At 33.0% G+C, this 20,869-nt stretch overlaps 2 protein-coding genes across 3 annotated transcripts; both read right to left on the reverse strand.

Annotated features, from left to right (window-relative positions):
• Positions 1 to 2,545: 2,545 nt before the first annotated feature.
• Positions 2,546 to 4,369, reverse strand: LOC142549394 (expansin-A4). Its single transcript, XM_075658326.1, has 3 exons — positions 4,105 to 4,369; positions 3,698 to 4,016; positions 2,546 to 3,128 (listed from the first exon to the last, which is right to left on the reverse strand). Exons 1-3 carry the CDS (start codon positions 4,253 to 4,255, stop codon positions 2,819 to 2,821), a joined length of 780 nt encoding a protein of 259 aa, XP_075514441.1. The 5' UTR covers positions 4,256 to 4,369; the 3' UTR covers positions 2,546 to 2,818.
• Positions 4,370 to 17,975: 13,606 nt separating this feature from the next.
• LOC142519737 (RHOMBOID-like protein 1) lies at positions 17,976 to 20,435 on the reverse strand. 2 transcript variants are annotated; one of them, XM_075622769.1, is made up of 6 exons: positions 19,965 to 20,202; positions 19,415 to 19,578; positions 19,158 to 19,321; positions 18,813 to 19,072; positions 18,525 to 18,642; positions 17,976 to 18,396 (listed from the first exon to the last, which is right to left on the reverse strand). In XM_075622769.1, the coding sequence occupies exons 2-6, from the start codon at positions 19,566 to 19,568 to the stop codon at positions 18,268 to 18,270; spliced, it is 825 nt and encodes a 274-aa protein (XP_075478884.1). In that variant the 5' UTR covers positions 19,569 to 19,578; positions 19,965 to 20,202; the 3' UTR covers positions 17,976 to 18,267. The 2 variants fall into 2 exon arrangements, with proteins under 2 accessions (XP_075478884.1, XP_075478881.1); XM_075622766.1 differs by having other exon boundaries at positions 17,985 to 18,396; positions 19,988 to 20,435.
• Between the last annotated feature and the right edge of the window lie 434 nt (positions 20,436 to 20,869).

Consider the following 20,869-nt stretch of genomic DNA (forward strand, 5'->3'; position numbering starts at 1 on the left):
AATTTTTTATTTTAATATGCGGTCCTGATGCCATCTTATTATTTAGATTTTAGAGCTTAATTTTGTACGTTAAATTTCAATTCTATAAATTTTTATAGGTTACTTGTTCTGTTAGGTCTGCGGTTAGAATGTATTAAAAGGATAGTCGTGAAAGTTCAAGTAGCGTGGCCGCCTAGATTGGGCCAGTTCAATTAATGCCGATCAGCCCAATAACTTGAACTAGTTTTATATGCACCCAAACAGGTTAGTTTGGAGCTTGCTGCATCCACAGATTGTCATACGTCCAATTCCAAATATCATTTGAGAAGCTTTTTATATTTAATTGTGTAAATTGATCTAATAAATTGAAAACAAGTGTGGCAGTTTAATTTGGAGGAAATTTGATTAAGAAAATTCTCGTAGAATCGAAAATGAAGTTTTCATTCCATATCATAAATTAGTAACTGTATCTAATTTTAAAAAAAAAATAAAAAAATCAAGTGTTCTCGTTGAAACACGCATGAAAACTCATTCCTTTTGAGGACATTGATCCGAAGCTTGAGAACGATCATGTATGTTTTATTTAAATTTGTAATATATTTTTCCTTTTGAAAAAAATTATGAAGAATATTTGTTTAATTGTAAAAATTTTACCATGAGATTTTTAAATTTATTTAACAGATTAATTCTACCGATATTCACAATAAAAATAATACTCTTAAATATTCGTGAGACCATTTCAAACAAATTTTTAATTCTTTTTTCCTCCGTACATGTTTCCATTTTGAAATGAGCGAGTCAGAATCAAGTATACTGGCAAGTAGTGAGATTTAACACACACACGAGGACCCACCAAATTAGGGAGGGAAAACATCATATCGAGCTAGTGAGACTATGTCGCATCTGGAGATTTACTTCAGGTGCAACACAGTCTTTGGATCGACGAGGGCTCCACATATTTTCATGTAGAGCCAGGGCTGTACTCCACTGGGTGTAACTAGTTAGAGGGAATTCAAAGAAGGCAAAGTAAATTATACTTTTGAAACATGATGTTCTTTGAAAAAAAAGACCGATTTATCGATCTTAGGAATATACTTCCGAGAGAGAGACAAAATTCAACTATGCATCAAGTATCCTAAGCATTCTACTTTTTTCACAGTTTCCAAATGGAATCCAATGTTGAATATCTCTTCGCAATCTTGAGTAGGTCTTTTGTGATACAGTCTCACGAATCTTTATTTGTGAGACGGGTCAACTTTACTGATATTAAAAAAAAAAATTAATATTTTTTCATAGATGACTCAAATAAGATATTTGTTTCACAAAATACGACTCGTGATATCGTCTCAAACAAATTTCTGCCCACAATTTTTCCATTAATTGAGGTATATATATATCATATATTGAGGTGGGTCAACTTTATTTATATATATATTAAAAATAATATTTTTTATAAAAAATTTAAATAAAATATTCATATCACAAAATTGACTCATGAAAACAACGATTGCCTATATATAATTGATTTCGTTTTAGGATTCTATAATATTATTTTAAAGTATACTTTGGTTGTTTCCGGGAGAAAACTTTATGTTGTTTTGTCCACTGTACCATCATATTTCTTGGGATTCGGTGACCATTCGATGAAGATAAGCCAATTCGGTAAAGCACTGTTCAAAGATTTTATACAATCTTTACTTTATCAAAAGAAACTGCTGCCTGTTGCATTGTACAAGAGCATCCGGATCCGTCGGAATTAATCCGTGTTAATAACTCTCCATCTCATCAAAAATAATGAGGTCCACGAGCCACATATTCATTACATTAACACTTCCCCATTATTAACACACACTCAAATTCATTTAATTTCAACTTTCATTATTTATGGGTCCCACTGTCCACTTACTCATTTTTTTTTTATTTTTAATATTTCAATATTTTTTTAATATTTTTAAAATTTTACAACAAATATTACTAAAAATAAATAGTATTATTATTTTAAAAATAACTTAATTTCAATATTCATTAAAATATTATTAAGAAATGAAAAACAAGTTGGACTCTTTTATTTAAAATATTATTCAACACAATATCTTAAAAAAAACACAAAATACAAAGAAAACGAATTACGATAATCGAATATAGCCGTTGGTGCATAATTTTGCCGTTTGAAAATAGCCGTTGGTGATAATTAGCGACGGTTTTTCAAAAACCGTCGCACATAGCGACGGGTGTTAAAAAACCGTCGCAAACCGTCGCAAAATTGCGATGGTTTACGAAAAACCGTCGCAAACCGTCGAAATAACGCCGTTCATATGTGGGCGAAAATTAATTGGTGTTAATATCAACCAATGTGGGTGCCCTAAGAACATCATCAGTATATATACCCCACTACAACACCGATCGATTCTCTGAATTTTCTGTTTGAATTCAAATTTTTTCCCGATACAATGGCTGAACCACACAACTTTATTATTACATTACTACAGAAAACCCTGGAGTTTGAATCCAATTTTACAAAAGTTTGGAGCAAAACACAAGGCTGAGAAACAATTACTACAAAGACTTGAGAATATATATATATAGATATATTGCATTAAGAATGACAATTACACACTGCTGCTTTAGTGACAAATTTATATTATGATATATAAAAAAACTGAAAGACTCGGGGCTGCGGGCCGCAACATTTGTGTGCAGCCGCTTCAGCAAATTTCCTTAGATCATAAATCGTAAGACCAGAGATTAAACTTAAAGGAGCAAAAACACAAACAGGGTCTTTTCTCTCCACTCCCAAGTAATTTAATTGGCGCCAAATCAAAAGTGGTGGCGGGAAATCTCAGACTCTGAAGTTCTTCCCCACGAAGGTTTGACCGAACTGCCAGTTGGCGGGGACGATGTTCCAGGAGGTGGAGGTGCGCCGGTCACTGCCTGTGACCCTGAAGGAGAGTGACTGACCAACCAGGATGGAGTTCGATTGCCAGTTCTGGCCCCAGTTTCGGCTCAAGCTCATCCACCCGGTCCTCGCCCCTTTCACGCTCACCCTCACGAGATCCCCTGCGCCAGCCACGTTCGTGACCAGGATCAGGTTGAAGTAACGGTGACCGTTGATTGTGAATCTTATGCCTCCTTGCTTCCTACACGGAACCCTGCACCACCCACCACAGTTCATGATAATCAAATTAATTAATGTCAATCGCCTGGTTGGAATTAATTACTACACTGAAATTCAAATTTCAAAAATTAAAAGTTTATTATTAATTTCTTTATTTAATTGGACGAACTTTGTTCTGAGTACGGCGGGTACTTTTCACACTGTGACCCACATCTACACCAAGATATACGGACCAGATCTATGCTCGGTGTTACGTGGCGACATCCTTACATAGGTTGCTGAAAAACGATGATGATTGGGGACCCGGATACTGAATCGAAACAAACAATCACATGGCTACAATAAATTATTCACAACCGAACAAACTATGCGGTTGTTTGTAAATTTCTCTTGCCAAAAAATTCACACCGATCTTAAGTTATGCGTGACACCAGCTTTTTTCAATGTCATAAAAAATTTATGGAGTAACCGTTCAAAAGAGAACTGCTGCTTAAATGTTTATGTTTATTGTGCGTCAAATGTCTTAGAACATGTACCTAAAAACAAAGCAACGTGAGTAGGCAAAGAGACAAAAAGAAACGTATGGAGAAGAAATTAATATACCTGCGATAATTGACGGGCACAATTCCGGCGCGATATTCGGCGATCTTCAAGAACATAGGCATGGCGAGGTCGAAATGGGTCCTCGGGGGGTTGCACCACCCGCCATTGTCGTTGGGCAGAGCGTAGTTGGGAGGACAGAAATTCGTGGCCGTCACGAAAATGGAAGGGCTTCCCGCGTGACACCACTGCTTCTCGTTGGCGCACTTGATCTCGAAACACGCCCCGCAGCTGAACCCGTTGTTGAACAGCGCCGTGCTCAGTGCCGCGGTGTTCACCCCATAACCCTGACTGTATAAATTCCCATACCCACAAGCCCCACCTGTAATCCAAATGTATCCAGAACAACATATATACATCAGCCGTAAAATGAAAAATGTACGATAAATCTCGTTAATGCGGTCACGTACCCATAGTTCCGGAGGCATCACTGCCACCGTAAAACGTGGCGTGAGCTCCTTGCCATCCTCCGCCGCCGTAGACGCCGGGGATCCTAGCTTCCGATGGTCCTACCGAAATCAGGGAAGCAATGCAGGCCATGAACAAGAAAACTAAAGCCATCTTCTCCCTCAGTAGATGGCAGAGAAACGCGGTTTCGGTAGTTGAAAATGAAAAGCAAAAAGCAGAGATACAGTTGGAGAAAAGGAGATGGGGATGAGAGATGAACGGCAAGATCGAGTAGAAGGTTGTATTTATTTACGAAGAGTGCCAGTGGCAGTTACTGTAATTTGACCATCATTTCCTGTCCTCTTTTGTACATCCACATTTCTTTTGGAGTTCCAGTAAATTCTACAGTAAAATTTTGTTGGAGTATTTATATTAATTATTTTTCCTATTAATAAATGTAAGACCAAAAGGTTTTATTATCATTAAGATATTTTATATAAATGTGGAATATTACATTATATTCAAACAAATGAAATTAGATTATCACATCCAATGGCATTTCACTTTTAAATTTTAATGGATCCTGTGGGTTCCAGTTGTGAAATTAACTACTTTTTCTATTACACAACAATTAGTTGACCAAAGACGTTTAAACCTTGTTAATTATGTCATGCACATTGTCTATATTAAAAGGCAATATTTTAGTGGAATTTTTTCTAAATGTCTTAATTTCAGGATAAAACCCAATTATCTAATCTTTAAACTACATGCCAACTAGACCATGAATTTTCTATATATATATATATATATACATACATATGTTTTATATCAAAAATATTTTTTTATTGCAAATATAGATATAGTTGCTCTGTCTCACGAATAAAGATATGTAAGTCTGTTCAGAAGAGATGTATTATGTGTTAATCATCTTCAATTTAAATAAACACAAATGCTTAGTGGTGTGTACTATTACTAGTATATATACATACACAAGTGAAGTTTTATAGGAAGAATTAGCATGTAGATGGGCCGTACAAGTTAATGATTAGAAACGGGGGATGGGATAGGCTTCAACGGGAGTTTAGGCGCAAGATGTGGCTAAAATTCTTACATTAACAAGGATACAAACATAACCCCACTTAGATACATGCGACAAAAAAATCGCCATTATGCTTTCGAGCACATAACCTCCACATTCCGATATCCAATGCCCCGTGGCATCTTTTCTACACTAAAATTCAATTGAAATTACTTGATTTTATTATTGAAATTAGATGAAATATAATTTCACACACACAATCACACAACAGAAATCATATGTTGGGGGCGGGCTCCACATGTTGCACGCATTTCTCGAGGTTCAAAACGTGGCATAGCTAGTCATATTTTCCACGGTGAGCAAAATTTCTTTAGAATTATGTATAAAACGATAAAAAAAATAATAATAATAATAATTTGTTTATCATAATTATTTTAACGATGAAAACGAAAATTTTAAAAAATAAAAAAATAAAAATAAAAAATCAAGTCACATGTTCGTCAATTCCACATAAATAAATATAATAATATAATACCAACAAACAAACTAAAATTGTGGCATAAATTTTTTTTTAGCAGAAGGGACGAGAGTTGGAAAAAGTAAAGAATGTGTTGGAGGTTGTCATGTCGCATCATTAAATGAATCTTCTAATTTTCAACTCCCCCATGTGCATCCCACTTTTTACATGTAAAATCAAATCTATCTCTCTCTCTCTTTTCCTTAAAAAATCCAAATGTAATAATTAGAATTATGCTAATCATAGTTTAAACTCTGTCATTAATGGAGGTGCCTTCGATTTTACTTGTAATTAATTAGTATGCCTTATTTCTATTCATTTAGTCTTTCACCAATTGGTCGAAGCTTCATTTGGCTTATAAATTATTGTCTTCACTACTTTAAACTTACTCCTTTCACCATTTTATTTTATCATTGCTACGCATCAAGGCCGCTTCTTTAGGCCGGGTTCGGTACGGTACGGTATAACGATTTTTTTTAATAATATCATATACCGTACCGAAATTTTTCGGTACCGAAAAATGAATACCGATATCATACATGTCGGTATACCGAAATTTCGATATGACATAAATTATATACCGTTCTTATCAAAAAAATTCGGTATACCGCAATTTCGGTATGATATCGGTATAATACCGTTTATACCGAAATTCTTTTTAAAATTTTTTTAATCTCATCACAATCACAACAAAATAATTTTATTATAATAATTTTTCGGTATTTCGGTATATACCGAATTACTGAACATTTCAAAAATATATACCGATACCGAAAATTTTCGATATACCGTTATTTCGATATTTTTTCCCAGCCCTACGCTTCGTTGCGAATAGGTCGTCCTTATTAAATCAAAATAATATTTATTGTATTTGTTTGTTTGTTTTTTTATCAAATACGAAAAATATGACATACAAATATGCTGAGAGTGCGTGCAAAATATTATACATTTGTAGAAGTGACTAAATTTATAGATTATGACCAAGTATATAGTGTTTGATAAATAAGATATTCTAATATTAACGTTTTGTATGATCTGTTTTGTGGAAGCGAAATCGGTATCCCACCATCTTCTCTTTTTCAGTTGAATTAAGCAGAAATTAAATGAAAAATATGAGTTAAAAAAAAAACTGCTTTTTTTAAGACAATAATAATTTTTTTCTCGAATTAGATTTGCCAAAAGCATATTTATGAAGGAGATTAATAGAGTAATGTTCCATCACCATATCCGAAATATGTTCAATTACAAGTCAACTATATATATATATATATATTATTAAATACTAATAATAATCAATAGTAAACATCAAAACAATATGGTACAAGAAATAACAGACAAACTGTTGACATCTACCCTAGCTCGAAAGGAATATTATTTATATGGTTTTTGAGTAGAAATAAATCACGGATTTATTTGCCTAAACTTGAATAAATTCAAAAGCTTGATGTAGCCATGGAGCTGTATATTTGGAATCTATCTAAATGGAATATTGGTGTAACCAATATTAATGCTGGAATTGAACTAATATCTCATTTATAACGGTATTGGCTCAACAAAAACTTGAAGTTGCTCAATATTTTAGACAATTGAATCTTCGAAATTCTTTTCTTTTTTTTCCTACTATAAAATCAAAGTTTTTCACAATTGTTTCCATTTAATTGCACAAGTTAATCCTATATTGAAAGCTAAAAAAGAATGAAATACACGAAAAATGAGGTGATGTGTATTTGAAGTAATTTTCTCATGAAGACAGGGGTTTTGGTGGTCAAGAAAATATAATATAGAGACTAAAATGTTAAAATCTGACGGACGAAGGTCTTAACTCAACGAGAATTTTCACAGAAGTATTGACACATTTTGCATTTAACAGAAAGTCTGAATCAACTGTTACATATGGAAGTATTAGTTCATCCAGAATTTCACACAATTATTTGGGGCCGTTATCTTCAATTTTTTTTTTAAATAAAAAATTGTGGTACTCATTTATCTAGAAAGCAGCAATATCAATGAAAGTTCCAATTCACTCGATTTCCCTAAACATCAAGTGTTAATTATATTATTGGATTTATTTTTATAGGCATTAATGTATATATCTAACATTATCTAATAATGTAACTTTTTTACATGTGAAAAATTGGCTAAACCAAATATTCCGATAGTGTTGAAAAATATATTTAAAATGTGTGTATTGAATATTTGAATGTTGAATATTTGAATGTTGAATATTTGAATGTTGAAAATAAGAGTTGTAAATATTGAAAATTAGTGTGTGATGATGTAGGTAATGATGTATTTTATTTTTGGATTATTTGTAAAGATTTCCTATAAATAGATCTCTCATTTGTGAAGAAAATCACAATTGAGTAGAGAGAAAAATATTATAAAGTGTGTAGTTTGGTAAATTTTGAGAGTTTGAGATTTTTACTTTTTACCATAAATTTTTACTTTTTCACAACACGTTATCAGCACGAAGCTCTAAAAGTCCTTCATATTTTTCCAAGCTCCAAACAGAAGAAAAAGGTAACAAAAGTAATAATATTTATTTTACTGTTATTTATTTATTGTGTATATATTTAATATATAATATAATATTATTATTAGAAATAATAAAAATAAATTTTTCAAAAACTTGTTATAAATCCTGGGAGGATGTTAAGACGACATCCCACACTCCCGGTAAGGGATACGACAAGTATAAAAGCCTATAAGGTTTTTAAACAAGATAACTTACGACACCTCATTATAATAATGTGATATGATATACATAATTATTTAAACATGATTAATATTATATTCACCATATTATTACCATAAAATTATACAAATACATACATTTATTTTTTGTATACCAACGGTCATAAACGGTAACAAAACGGCTAGTTTTTACCCTATAAATATCATCTCACAAACACATTCAATCACTCCAACTTTCTCTTCTTCTCTAAAAATTATTCTTCATCAAATTTTTCGAAGAAAAAAGAAGATGACTTTCTCAAAGTTATTTTTAATTATTTTGGTTATCATACTCACGAGTCTTTTATTTATCGGAGAATATCCTCCTCGTGTGTTTTCTTTATTTTTACAAATACGTGTACTTGTTGTTTATCCATTACTTTGTATTGCAATATTTATTAACTAATAAAATGCATCGTAATTTTTTTTTAGTACCACCATGTCAAACTTGGCAAAACTCGAATTCATTGCTCTTGATATCACGGAAAAAAATTATATGCCATGGACTCTCAATGTATAAATGCATCTTGAGTCATTGGGTCTAAATGAGACCATAAAAGAAAATGGCATATCGACATCCCAAGAAAAGACAAAAGCCATGATATTTTTGCGTTGGCATCCCATGGCTTTGTGGAAGGGATTAAAAGAAAGATTCGAACAAATGAATTTAGTGAGAAATCATCAGGCACGACCCACTGGTTCAACGGCATTTCCTGAAGTAAATGTCGTAAGCAAAAATGAATTTAAATCTGGAAACCAAAATCAAAGTTATAAACAAGATTTTGGTCGAGGACGAAATCGAGGTCGTGGTCGTGGATGTGGACGTGGAAGAGGTCGTGGTCGTGGTCGTGGACGCGGCCGTGGTTTTGAAAATAATCGAGATAGTTACTTTTATAACTCATCTCAAAAGAACGTCCCAAACCATCCACAGAAAAGGCATCATGAAAATATGAGTGTTAATGAGAATCACTCAAAAAGATATGAAAGTTCTTGTTTCAGATGTGGTTCTCCAGGACATTGGTCCCGTATTTGTCGAGCCCCTGAGCATCTTTGTAAAATTTATAAAGAATCATTAAAGGGGAAAGAAAAGGAGACCAACTTCACGGAACAAAGTGAACCTTTGAGTGATTCAACTCATTTTGATGCTGGAGATTTTCTGATTGATTTCTCAGACAATGATCAATTTGCTGGTGGAATAAATATGTAAAATATTTTATGTACCCATATGATAATGTTTTATTGTGTGCTATATTTTTGCATTTTATTGTCAGTAATTTTATTTCATTGCATATATTTTTTGAAGTTGAAATATAGAAAATACTATGAGCAAAGCTGAAGTTTGCATACCCGATATTGGTACAACGCACACTATCCTCCGAGATAAAAGATATTTCTTGAAACTAAAACCAACAAAAACAAGGGTGAATACAATATCAGGTCCTGTAGACTTGATTAAAGAATGTGGTAAAGCACAATTTTTGTTACCTAATGGTACAAAATTTTTTATCAATGATGCTTTATATTCACCACAATCGAAAAGAAATTTGTTGAGTTTTAATGATATATATTCCCATGGGTATGATACTCAAACAATGAATGAAGGAAATGAGAAATATATGTGTCTTATCACATATAAATCAGGAAAGAAATATGTGATTGAAAAACTACCAATGCTCCCTACTGGATTGCATTATACACACATAAGTCTCATTGAATCAAACATGGTAGTTGATAATTCTTCAATATTAACCAATTGGCATTACCGATTGAGACATCCTGGTTCAAAAATGATGCGAAGAATTATAGAAAATACACATGGTCATCCGCTGAAAGACCAGAAGATCTTTCAGAATAATAAGTTTCAATGTAAAGCATGTTCTCTTGGAAAACTTATTATAAGACCATCACCAGCCAAAATCCAAACTGAATCACCAATGTTTCTTGAACGTATTCAGGGTGATATATTTTTGGACCAATCCATCCACCATGTGGACCATTCAGATACTTTATGGTATTGATTGATGCCTCCAGCAGATGGTCACATGTATGTTTATTGTCAACTCGAAATGTTGCATTTGCAAGATTACTTGCTCAAATAATAAAATTGAGGAATCAATTTCCCGATTATACAATCAAGAAATTAGACTTGATAATGCTGGTGAATTTACTTCCCAAACTTTCAATGATTGTTGTATGTCTATGGGAATCATTGTTGAGCATCCTGTTGCTCATGTACATACACAGAATGGATTGGCTGAATCATTGATTAAACGTCTGCAAATGATTGCTAGACCAATGATTATGAAAACAAAGCTCTCTATTTCTATATGGGGACATGCAATTTTACACGCTGCTTCATTAATTCGCATCAGACCAAGTGCATATCATAAATACTCACCATTGCAGCTTGCATTTGGTAAAGAACCAGACATTTCTCATCTGAGAATTTTTGGATGTATGGTGTATGTGCCTATTGCACCACCGCAACGAAAGAAAATGGGACCTCAAAGAAAGGTTGGAATTTATATCGGTTATGATAGTCCATCAATCATTCGATATCTTGAACCTCAGACAGGCGACGTGTTCACAGCACGTTTTGCTGATCGTCATTTTAATGAGGAAATCTTCCCAATGTTAGGGGGAGAACAGAAACATACCGAAAAGGAAATTACATGGCATGTATCATCGTTGTTACATCTGGATCCAAGAACAAAACAATGTGAAAAAGATGTACAACAAATTGTACACTTGCAAAGAATAGCCAATCAAATACCAGATGCATTTGCTGACACAAAAGGGGTAACTAAATCATATATACATGCTGCAAATGCCCCTGCTCGAATTGAAATTCCAAAGAAACAAATTGAAGATACTCATGATGTCATTAAACGCCTGAAGCGTGGAAGGCCAGTCGGTTCCAAGGATAAAAATCCTCGAAAAAGAAAATTTATAGAGAAACACGATGATCACAAAATAAAGAATTATGTTCTTGAAGAAACACATGATGATCACAAAATAGAGAATGGTGTTCCTGAAAAAACACATGATGATGAAAATATTCTGTCACAACCACAAACTGACGAGAATCATGAAATCTCTATCAATTACATTAATACTGGAAAAATATGGAACCGAAAAGATATAGAAGAAATTGATGATATATTTTCTTATAATGTGGCAATCGACATCATAAATGATAATGAAGATCATGAACCAAAATCTTTTGGTGAATGTAAAAATCGGCATGATTGGATAAAATGGAAAGAAGCCATCCAGGTTGAATTGGATTCGCTAAATAAACGTAATGTTTTTGGACCTATAGTCCTTACACCTGAAGGTGTAAAACCTGTTGGATACAAATGAGTTTTTATTCGAAAGCGAAATGAGAAAAATGAAATAGTGAGATATAAAGCTCGACTTGTTGCACAAGGTTTTTCTCAAAGGCCTGGAATTGATTATGAAGAAACGTATTCTCCTGTGATGGATGCAATTACGTTTCGGTATTTGATTAGCTTGGCGGTATCTGAAAATTTAGAAATGCGTCTTATGGATGTTGTTACAGCTTACTTATATGGATCACTTGATAGTAATATATATATGAAAATCTCTGAAGGATTTAAGGTGCCTCAAGCACAAAGTTTAAAACCCAGGGAATGTTATTATGTGAAATTACAAAGATCATTATATGGGTTAAAGCAATCAGGTCGAATGTGGTATAATCGACTAAGTGTTCACTTGATGAAAAAGGGATATGTAAATAATTCAATATGCCCTTGTGTTTTCATTAAGAAAACAACATCCGGATGCGTAAGTATTGCTGTATATGTTGATGATTTAAACATCATTGGAACGAATAAGGAAATTCAAGAAGTTGTGTCATACTTGAAGGAAGAATTTGAAATGAAGGATCTTGGAAAAATCAAGTATTGTCTGGGTTTACAAAATGAACAAAAAGAATGTGGAATGTTTGTTCACCAGACAAATTATACAGAAAAGATCCTTAAACGTTTTAATATGGATAAAGCAAATCCTTTAAGTACTCCAATGATTGTTAGATCATTAAACATAGAAAAGGATCCATTCCGACCATGTGAAGATGATGAAGCTATTCTTGGTCCAAAAGTACCATATCTAAGTGCTATCGGTGCCCTTATGTATCTTACAAATTATACGAGGCCCGATATATCTTTTGCCGTAAATTTGTTGGCAAGATTTAGCACATATCCAACAAAGAGACACTGGAACGGAATTAAACATATATTCCGTTATCTACGAGGAACGACAGACTTGGGACTTTTATATTCAAAAGATATTAATCTAAGTATAATTGGTTATGCTGATGCTGGATACTTATCTGATCCACACAAGGCACGTTCCCAAACTAAATATGTATTTACTCGTGGAGGCACTGCAATTTCTTGGCGTTCACAGAAACAAACGCTCGTAACAACTTCATCAAATCATGCCGAGATTATTGCACTAAATGAAGCAAGTCGTGAATGTGTGTGGTTAAAATCAATGACCCAACATATCCAAATCTCATGCGGATTATCATTCGACGATAAGCCTGTGATACTATATGAAGATAATGTTGCATGTGTTGCTCAAATGAAAGAAGGATACATAAAAAGCGACAGAACTAAACATATTCCTCCTAAGTTCTTCGCATTCACCAAGAAGCTTGAGAAGAATAAATGTATTGATGTTCGTCACATTTAATCAAGTGAAAATTCATCAGATCTCTTCACAAAGGCGCTTCCTACGTCAATATTCAGAAAGCATATATATAATATTGGGATGCGCAATCAACGAAATTTGTGAAGAATTGTTGTGTCAACATGAGGGGGAGTTTACGTGACTGCACTCTTTTTCCCTTGCTATGGTTTTTATCCCAATGGGTTTTTCCTAGTAAGGTTTTTAACGAGGCAGTATAAAAACACGTAATGAAGACAATCATTATGATCATCATCACAAGGGGGAGTGTTGAAAAATATATTTAAAATGTGTGTATTGAATATTTGAATGTTGAATATTTGAATGTTGAAAATAAGAGTTGTAAATATTGAAAATTAGTGTGTGATGATGTAGGTAATGATGTATTTTATTTTTGGATTATTTGTAAAGATTTCCTATAAATAGATATCTCATTTGTGAAGAAAATCACAATTGAGTAGAGAGAAAAATATTATAAAGTGTGTAGATTGGTAAATTTTGAGAGTTTGAGATTTTTATTTTTTACCATAAATTTTTACTTTTTCACAACAGATATGAATATATTACCCTCTTTATTGACTTTGCATATATTATATATAAATTTCAGGCAATAACTTTGGGCAGACTGTATTTAATGTATTAGTTAATTTTTCTGTAATTCTCAACAACTTTTAACTTTTATCCTTGTTCATCTATTCCTGATTGGAAATTGAATAAAAAAAAAAAAAAACTTTTATCCTTGTTCCACAATCACCTTGCTTGACATACTATTTATATACTATGCAACTCGTGCACATGGATCCTCAATTCAGACCTGATTTGAATGTTAATTTTTTATTGAGTATGTCTTTTGTGAGACGATCTTACGAATCTTTATATGTGAGACAGATCAACCATAACGATATTCACAATAAAAGGTAATACTTTCAGCATAAAAAAGTAATATTTTTTCATAGACGACCCAAATAAGATATCTTTCTCACAAAATATGACACGTGAGACCGTTTCACACAAATTTTTGACTTTTTTATTTTGGGAATCGCGTTAGTTTCACACTGCGAAACAGAGACATACCCTTCGTTTGTTCACATATACAAATTCGAAAATTCAACGTGACCAAGTTCTAAATTCGGAACAAAATATTGGCACAACTCATACATAATAGAGAAATCTAGGAGAAAGTGTTGAATTCGAGTGACTTTCTATTCGAGCTCAGCTTGAAAAAAAAAAGGTGTATTTCTCGAACTCAAATGAATAGTGAATTTCGAGTTCGAATATAATATATATAAAAGATTTTGTTATACTATCCATCAACTATGTTTATCTATGTACGCATCAATCAATAAACACTATGAAGATCCAATTGGTGGATACAAAGTAAGCACGGTTAGCGGTTGGTCTAACAAAACTTCACTGACTACATTTTTAGATTTTGGAAAAATGAGGTAGTAAAATGTCACCAATGATCATGTTTAATGATAGGATTGATGTTTTTGTCAAAATTATATAATATTTTCAAGGATAAGTGTGAGTAGTAGTTTGATTGATATTTTAAGTTAACATTAGCTCAAGAATTCAATTTTTGAATCACTCGAATTCTACTTGAGCTCGGATCCTACCGATACACAAGATTGCTAACGAAACAACCGACAAATCATGACTTGACCTTCCGTAACAAACCAAATTTTATATAAAATATACACTAGTAATGAATTATTATTATTTTTTTAAACTTTTTTTGCGGTGGAATTAGATAATTTAGGACTAAATTAATTGTCGGCTGAATTAACAATCATATCCTCAAGGATAACAACTTTTATCATTTATTCAGTCTGAGGCGTCATCAGTTGGCTTGAAACCATGCAACACAGCTTGTCTGTTGTAAATGAAAAGAATTCGTTGGATAAACAGTGAGTAGTAAATGAAAAGGAGTGAGAGTTATCTCATATTCGAAAACGTGTCGAGAATATACTAATTTATTAGCTCTAAGTTTGAGCTAAATGTTTGGATCCCAAGGAGTACCAGAAGTTTTTAGAAGAGAGAAGACGCTGATAGGTTGTGTATCAATGTAACAGACACGGGTGCACGGCTAACCGACTCGGATCTGCCCGGCCTGGCCCATTGTGGTGTGGTCTTTTAACTATATTAATATTTTTGGACAAAATTTATTTTAAAAATAATTTTTATATTTCGAAATAGTGTCCCTTAGACCAAAGTGCGTCCTTAGCCCGTCCTTCACAACAGCTAGGCTACGTTCGGACGAAATAATGCGTCTCATGTTCGAACTAGTGCGTCTCGTGCGCATGTCCTTTGGCACAGAATCGTGCGTCCCTTGTCTTGTACGCGTCTCATGGCTTATCACAGAAGGACGCGTCTTTTATGTGACTCACTTTATATATATCCATCTTCCAAGCATTCATAGCAGCAGATATACAATTCGTTGCATTTTTTTCCTCAGAAACTCGAAAGTTCTGCATATTTCGTTCGCTTTTATCAAGAACTGTAGTGCTACATTTTTTATTCGAAGTAGTTGTATCTTATAGATGATTGCCGGCAACGTAAATCACTGGTATACGAGAAATTTCGTCTTGCGGAAGAAGGATACATCCTTACCTCCACTTACTGTTTTATGTTGTTGCACATTATCCATGTCTCAAAGATTCAGAGTAATCACATAATTTACATCTCCATCATTTGTGAGAAACTAGCTACAAAAAAAAGATTTACATCGTAAAAGAATCATAATTATCGGACAACACTAGCTAGCCAGAGAACTCGAAAATCTTAATTAGTACAATTTAAAGGACCAAATGTGCAATTTTTCCATTTAATAGCTAATTATAATATGAATCTAACATATAGTTAGAAATTAAATTTTATATAGAGACGGCCCACCAAGGACAGTGTGTGGTTCGGATGCATCAATGAATTGTAGAGCAGCATCAAATGTGCTTTGCCCCTAATTTTTTGGAGTGTCGACACAAACAGATCTCTAATTAAAACTTGGATTTCTAGTACCAGACATGGTGGCCCACACCTCCATTTATTTATATATATACTAATTTACTTTACAATACACTCTTTTTCATCATCATCGATTAACTAAAATAAAATTTGACAAATAATAAAAAGATTAAATTGATATTTGAATTGTTGAAATAAAAAAAATAAAAATAAAGTGTGTGTTGAAATAAAAAAAATAAAAAACAAAAGTGTAATATTAGTATCATATAAAGGTAAAGTTGGAAAAAAAAATTGGTGTCCCCTAGATGATTACTATCGTGTCCTCATCTTTAATAAAATAGAATAATAATAATAATAATAATAATAATAATAATAATTTTGACCTGTCAAATCTAGCGAGTCCCACTACTGTTTGTAAATAACTTAGTAGATATTATACTAAAAAATATAATGAATGCTCAGTTGCAAAATAAATTATAATTAAGAATAAAAAAAATAATAAATAAATTTTCAAAACCAATTTTCCAGATTATGGTGAAATCATTTACAATATGTTCCCCAGATTATTTGCAAATGTAGTAAAGTATCTGTTTTCGAATAAATAGACAATAACATGGGCCAGTTAAGTTAAAGCAACTTTGACAATATAAATGAATAATAGAAAATTATTTATTTTTTTATTATCGTGTCAAATTTCGGTTTTAATCTTATATTTTTTATTTTATTGATAACTATAAATCGTTTTTCATCAAAAATGTTGATATACACATGTTATTCATATCAACGTCACATAGGAAAATGACTAAATTGAAAAAAAAAACAGATTAAAACTGAAATTTGACAATATAGATTATCAAAAATAACAAAAAGACAACCATACAAGACAAAAAATATTCCCAATAAAGAAAATTGTTTAAAAAATTCCAGTGAGTTAATAAGACTGAAATTTGACATATAGATAAACCAAAACCTTATATTAACAAACATATACAGAACCAAAATTGTAATTTTTTCCCAAAAAAATACTAAAGTGTTAATCAAATAATATTAAAAGTTATATGTCAATATATTACGAATGCCGATGTTTTTTTATGACAAATTATTGGAGTAACAAAGATCATAATTTAGTGTTTGGAATTGGAGTACATAGCAAATAATTATGTCATTTGTGAGAATTAAAATGGGACCGTTTGTGCTTCTAAGCATGCACTCTCTTCTATTAAAATTTCCGTCCTTGCCAGAACTGGACTTCTTCCACTTTAAGCAACCCCATAAATTCGTTAACTTTACTTTTTACATATAAAAAATTTTAAATCACGCAACTATTCTAATTTCATTGGAAGCAAAAATTTGTGTGAGATGGTTTTACAGGTCGTGTTTTGTGAGATATATCTCTTATTTGAGTAATCCATGAAAAAGTATTACTTTTTATGCTAAGAGTATTATTTTTTATTGTGAATATCGGTATGGTTGACCCGTCTCGCGGATAAAGATTCGTGATATCGTCTCACAAGAGACCTACTTTTTCATGGAACTCGAAATCTATCTAAAATCACTTTTATTTAAACTTACCGTTATTTAAAAAAATAAAAATAAAAAGCACGAGTAATTCTTGGAATGGGTGAAATTTTTGTTCTCTTTATAATTTTATTCAAAAAATCAAAGTTTTGAATCAGACACCTTTTTTTGTAAACGATTACTTTATTTTGTTTGCAGAACAACTACCCATAGCCACTTTAATTAACCTTTATAAAGTCAATAAAGGGTCAAATAAAAAGCAAGAAAAATTCTTGCGATGCATGGGGCATTGAAATCATTTATCCGGATGATTCCGACAACATAAAGTTTCTATTTTGAGGATGAAAAATTATAACACAGCCATTTTTTGGCACGATCTTATTGAAAGATTCGAGCAAGAACTCTTTCGGCAAACCCAAAATAAGTAGGCCAAAGACCAGAAGAATGAAGAAGCGGACAAAAGATGAAGAAAGCCCATCAGTTCAGAACAACTTGCAAACACTATGCAAAATCTCTCATTTTCATAATCAAATATTTTCAGTTTTCTAGTATATTTTCAAGTATATTACGATTTTTTTCATTCTAAATTTCAGCAAGTTTTATTATAATTTCCATAATTATGGATTCCTAATAATTATTTTTATTATATATTTGGTTTAATGAAATAATAATGTGTAAATAAACTATATTTCGTCGACGAAGTCATCGGCAGAGATCCACACAGAGCTGCTGGATTTCTGCGGTGGTGTTGCCATTATCTGCAAGCATGTAGAACTTGCTCCTGTGGTTCTGCATGCACGTTAAGTACAAGTGATTGCCCTCTTGGCTTGACTGCATATAAAAGAGATAAGTTAATTGGCCAGGAAATATTTAATTTTTCAACATGGGATTTAGTCGAATTTCAATTTAAAATGGTTCAAATGCAATGTAGTCGATCATCAAAGCGACGAATCACTCACCGAACATCGCGCTTCGCAATTCCAAAATGGTGTGGGGACGCAGCTCAAGAAATGACACCAAGAACAATACTCGTTTCCATTAACCCCTCCAAGTAGCAATACCAATCCAATACTAAACCTGCACAAGAAAATTGTCATAAACATGATATATAATTAGGTGAGAATAGCCTATAATTCAGAATTTCAACTGTTTTTACGTACGAGTATCAGTACCGGTCAGTTAGAAACTATTGGTATCAAAATGCATGAATAAATCAATCCATTTCATATTACGATAGAAATGCTTACCCAGATATGAGTAGCATCAATGAAAGAACCAAGAAGATGTATTGATAAATCTTGTACTTGGATTTGGGTTTTGATGCAAAATAGTTAGAGACAGCATTCTTTTGGCTGACCCATCCAAACTGAGGTCGAATCAAAAGCACAAATCCAAGCAAAAACCCACTCACGAATCCTCCAAAGTGCGCGAAGTTGTCTACATGAGGGAGGATTCCGACCGCTAGATTGACGAGAATGATGAGCAGAAGTGTCAATAGTGCTTCCAACTGCAAAAATATAACAAGTTTTCAGAGGAAGGAGCATGCATGTTATGCATATTTAATATAATGTCTCATTTACTAATCAACCAACCTTGTTCTCGTAAATAGTCCAATTGATAAGTAGTTCAGAAAGCATAGCACCAAGCAATCCAAACAATGCTCCCGATGCACCCACCGAGATTGTTGTCCTAACAAACAAAGACGACAACAGACTCCCCCCGATTCCAGCTATCACGTACAACACTCCGATTCGCACTGCATGCAGCAACATATATATTATGTCAACAATTAATTATATATAGCTAGTTGTGAAATTAGTAGCATATGATGCAAAAACGAATTAGTTACCAAACCCAAATTCTTGCTCAAGCCGAATGCCAACAAATAACAAACTCAACATATTTGCAAGAACGTGAAACACTCCAGCATGCAACCACATGCATGATGCTAGCCTCCACACTTGGTGTTCTTCAACCACTTTCTTCACATCCAATGCCCCCATTTTTTGAAGCCTGAAATTAAATTTTTAATCATAAAATTAAGAATTTTCCATAAAAACCATATAGGTTTCGAGGGTTCGTTTGCTTGCTGAACAATTGATTAATTTTAGAAAAGGAAAACAACTTAAATATCTGAGCAGTGAATTTACTTATGTTTTCTGAAAACTCTACATAGAAATTTTGAGTGGAAAAGAGATTGAGGTTGTGAGATCCTATCAGATGCAAATGAAAATACAAGTTGACGCAATTCAGTAGAAAATAATAAATGACCATCAAAAGTTTATTTTTAGATTTTGAAAGACAGAAAAAATATTTTGTCTAAAACAAATTAATGGTTTCCGATCGAACAATACCCATAAATAACTAATTGTAGAAAAATCGAAACGTGCGCAAGTAACCTAAGAAAATAAAGCTGGCGTACGTAGCGGCAGAGGGGCCGAGCAAAGGGTTTTCTTGGGTGCTTTGGAAGGCAAACCGGCCTAGGTTGGCAGCACCGATGCACTTATCGGAGTTTGCAGGACAATCATTTATGTACATTGCGATCACAAACAACACAATGTTGATAACAACAATTGTGGGCACCAGCCATGGGAACCAGTTTTTAAAGAGAGGTGGATAAGGCCGCTGAGGCGGAGGAGGCTGAGGACGGTTTTTGGGGTGCAACCGCGGATGAAAGTCGGTCTGGCGAGGTTGGACTTTGATCTCGAGCTCCGAATCTGGCGTGGAGTCGATCGGAGTCCTCCCCATATCGGAGCCAAGATTAGCTGCGACGATGAAGAATTATTATATTGATGAAATATTATTGATGAAGGGAATTCGATCCATAAAAAATGATGTTGGTTTGGAGCATGAAAATGGTTGAGAGACGGAGGATGATTCGTGAATCGTGGGGAGTTGTAAGAGTCTAAGTTTAGGATATGTGTTTGTACAATATTTTTGCATGGAATTTGTGATTTACGTGTGTGTGTTTTAACTTATCAAACTGCACAATGCAGATTGTATTTCCTTGCTTTGTGATTATAACATTGAACTATATTTTCTTGGTTTACGCCTTTATTTTGGAAAATTTTTGCCTAGTTTTGGATTCCATTTCCAAAAATATAATATATTTCGTCCACCAAAATGAAACTAAATTATACATACATACATCATCAACATACAAGTGTACAACACACACGATGTAACGAAATTTTAGTCTAATTTTCATCAACACTAATTTTTTTTATCACCGAAACTCAAAAAGAAAAAGAAGAAGTGAAAAATGACCAAATTCTGTGCATATTGTTTGCCTTAAACCTAAATA

This window comes from Primulina tabacum, chromosome 1 (assembly GCF_025594145.1).
Source record: "Primulina tabacum isolate GXHZ01 chromosome 1, ASM2559414v2, whole genome shotgun sequence".
Taxonomy (NCBI): Eukaryota; Viridiplantae; Streptophyta; class Magnoliopsida; order Lamiales; family Gesneriaceae; genus Primulina; species Primulina tabacum.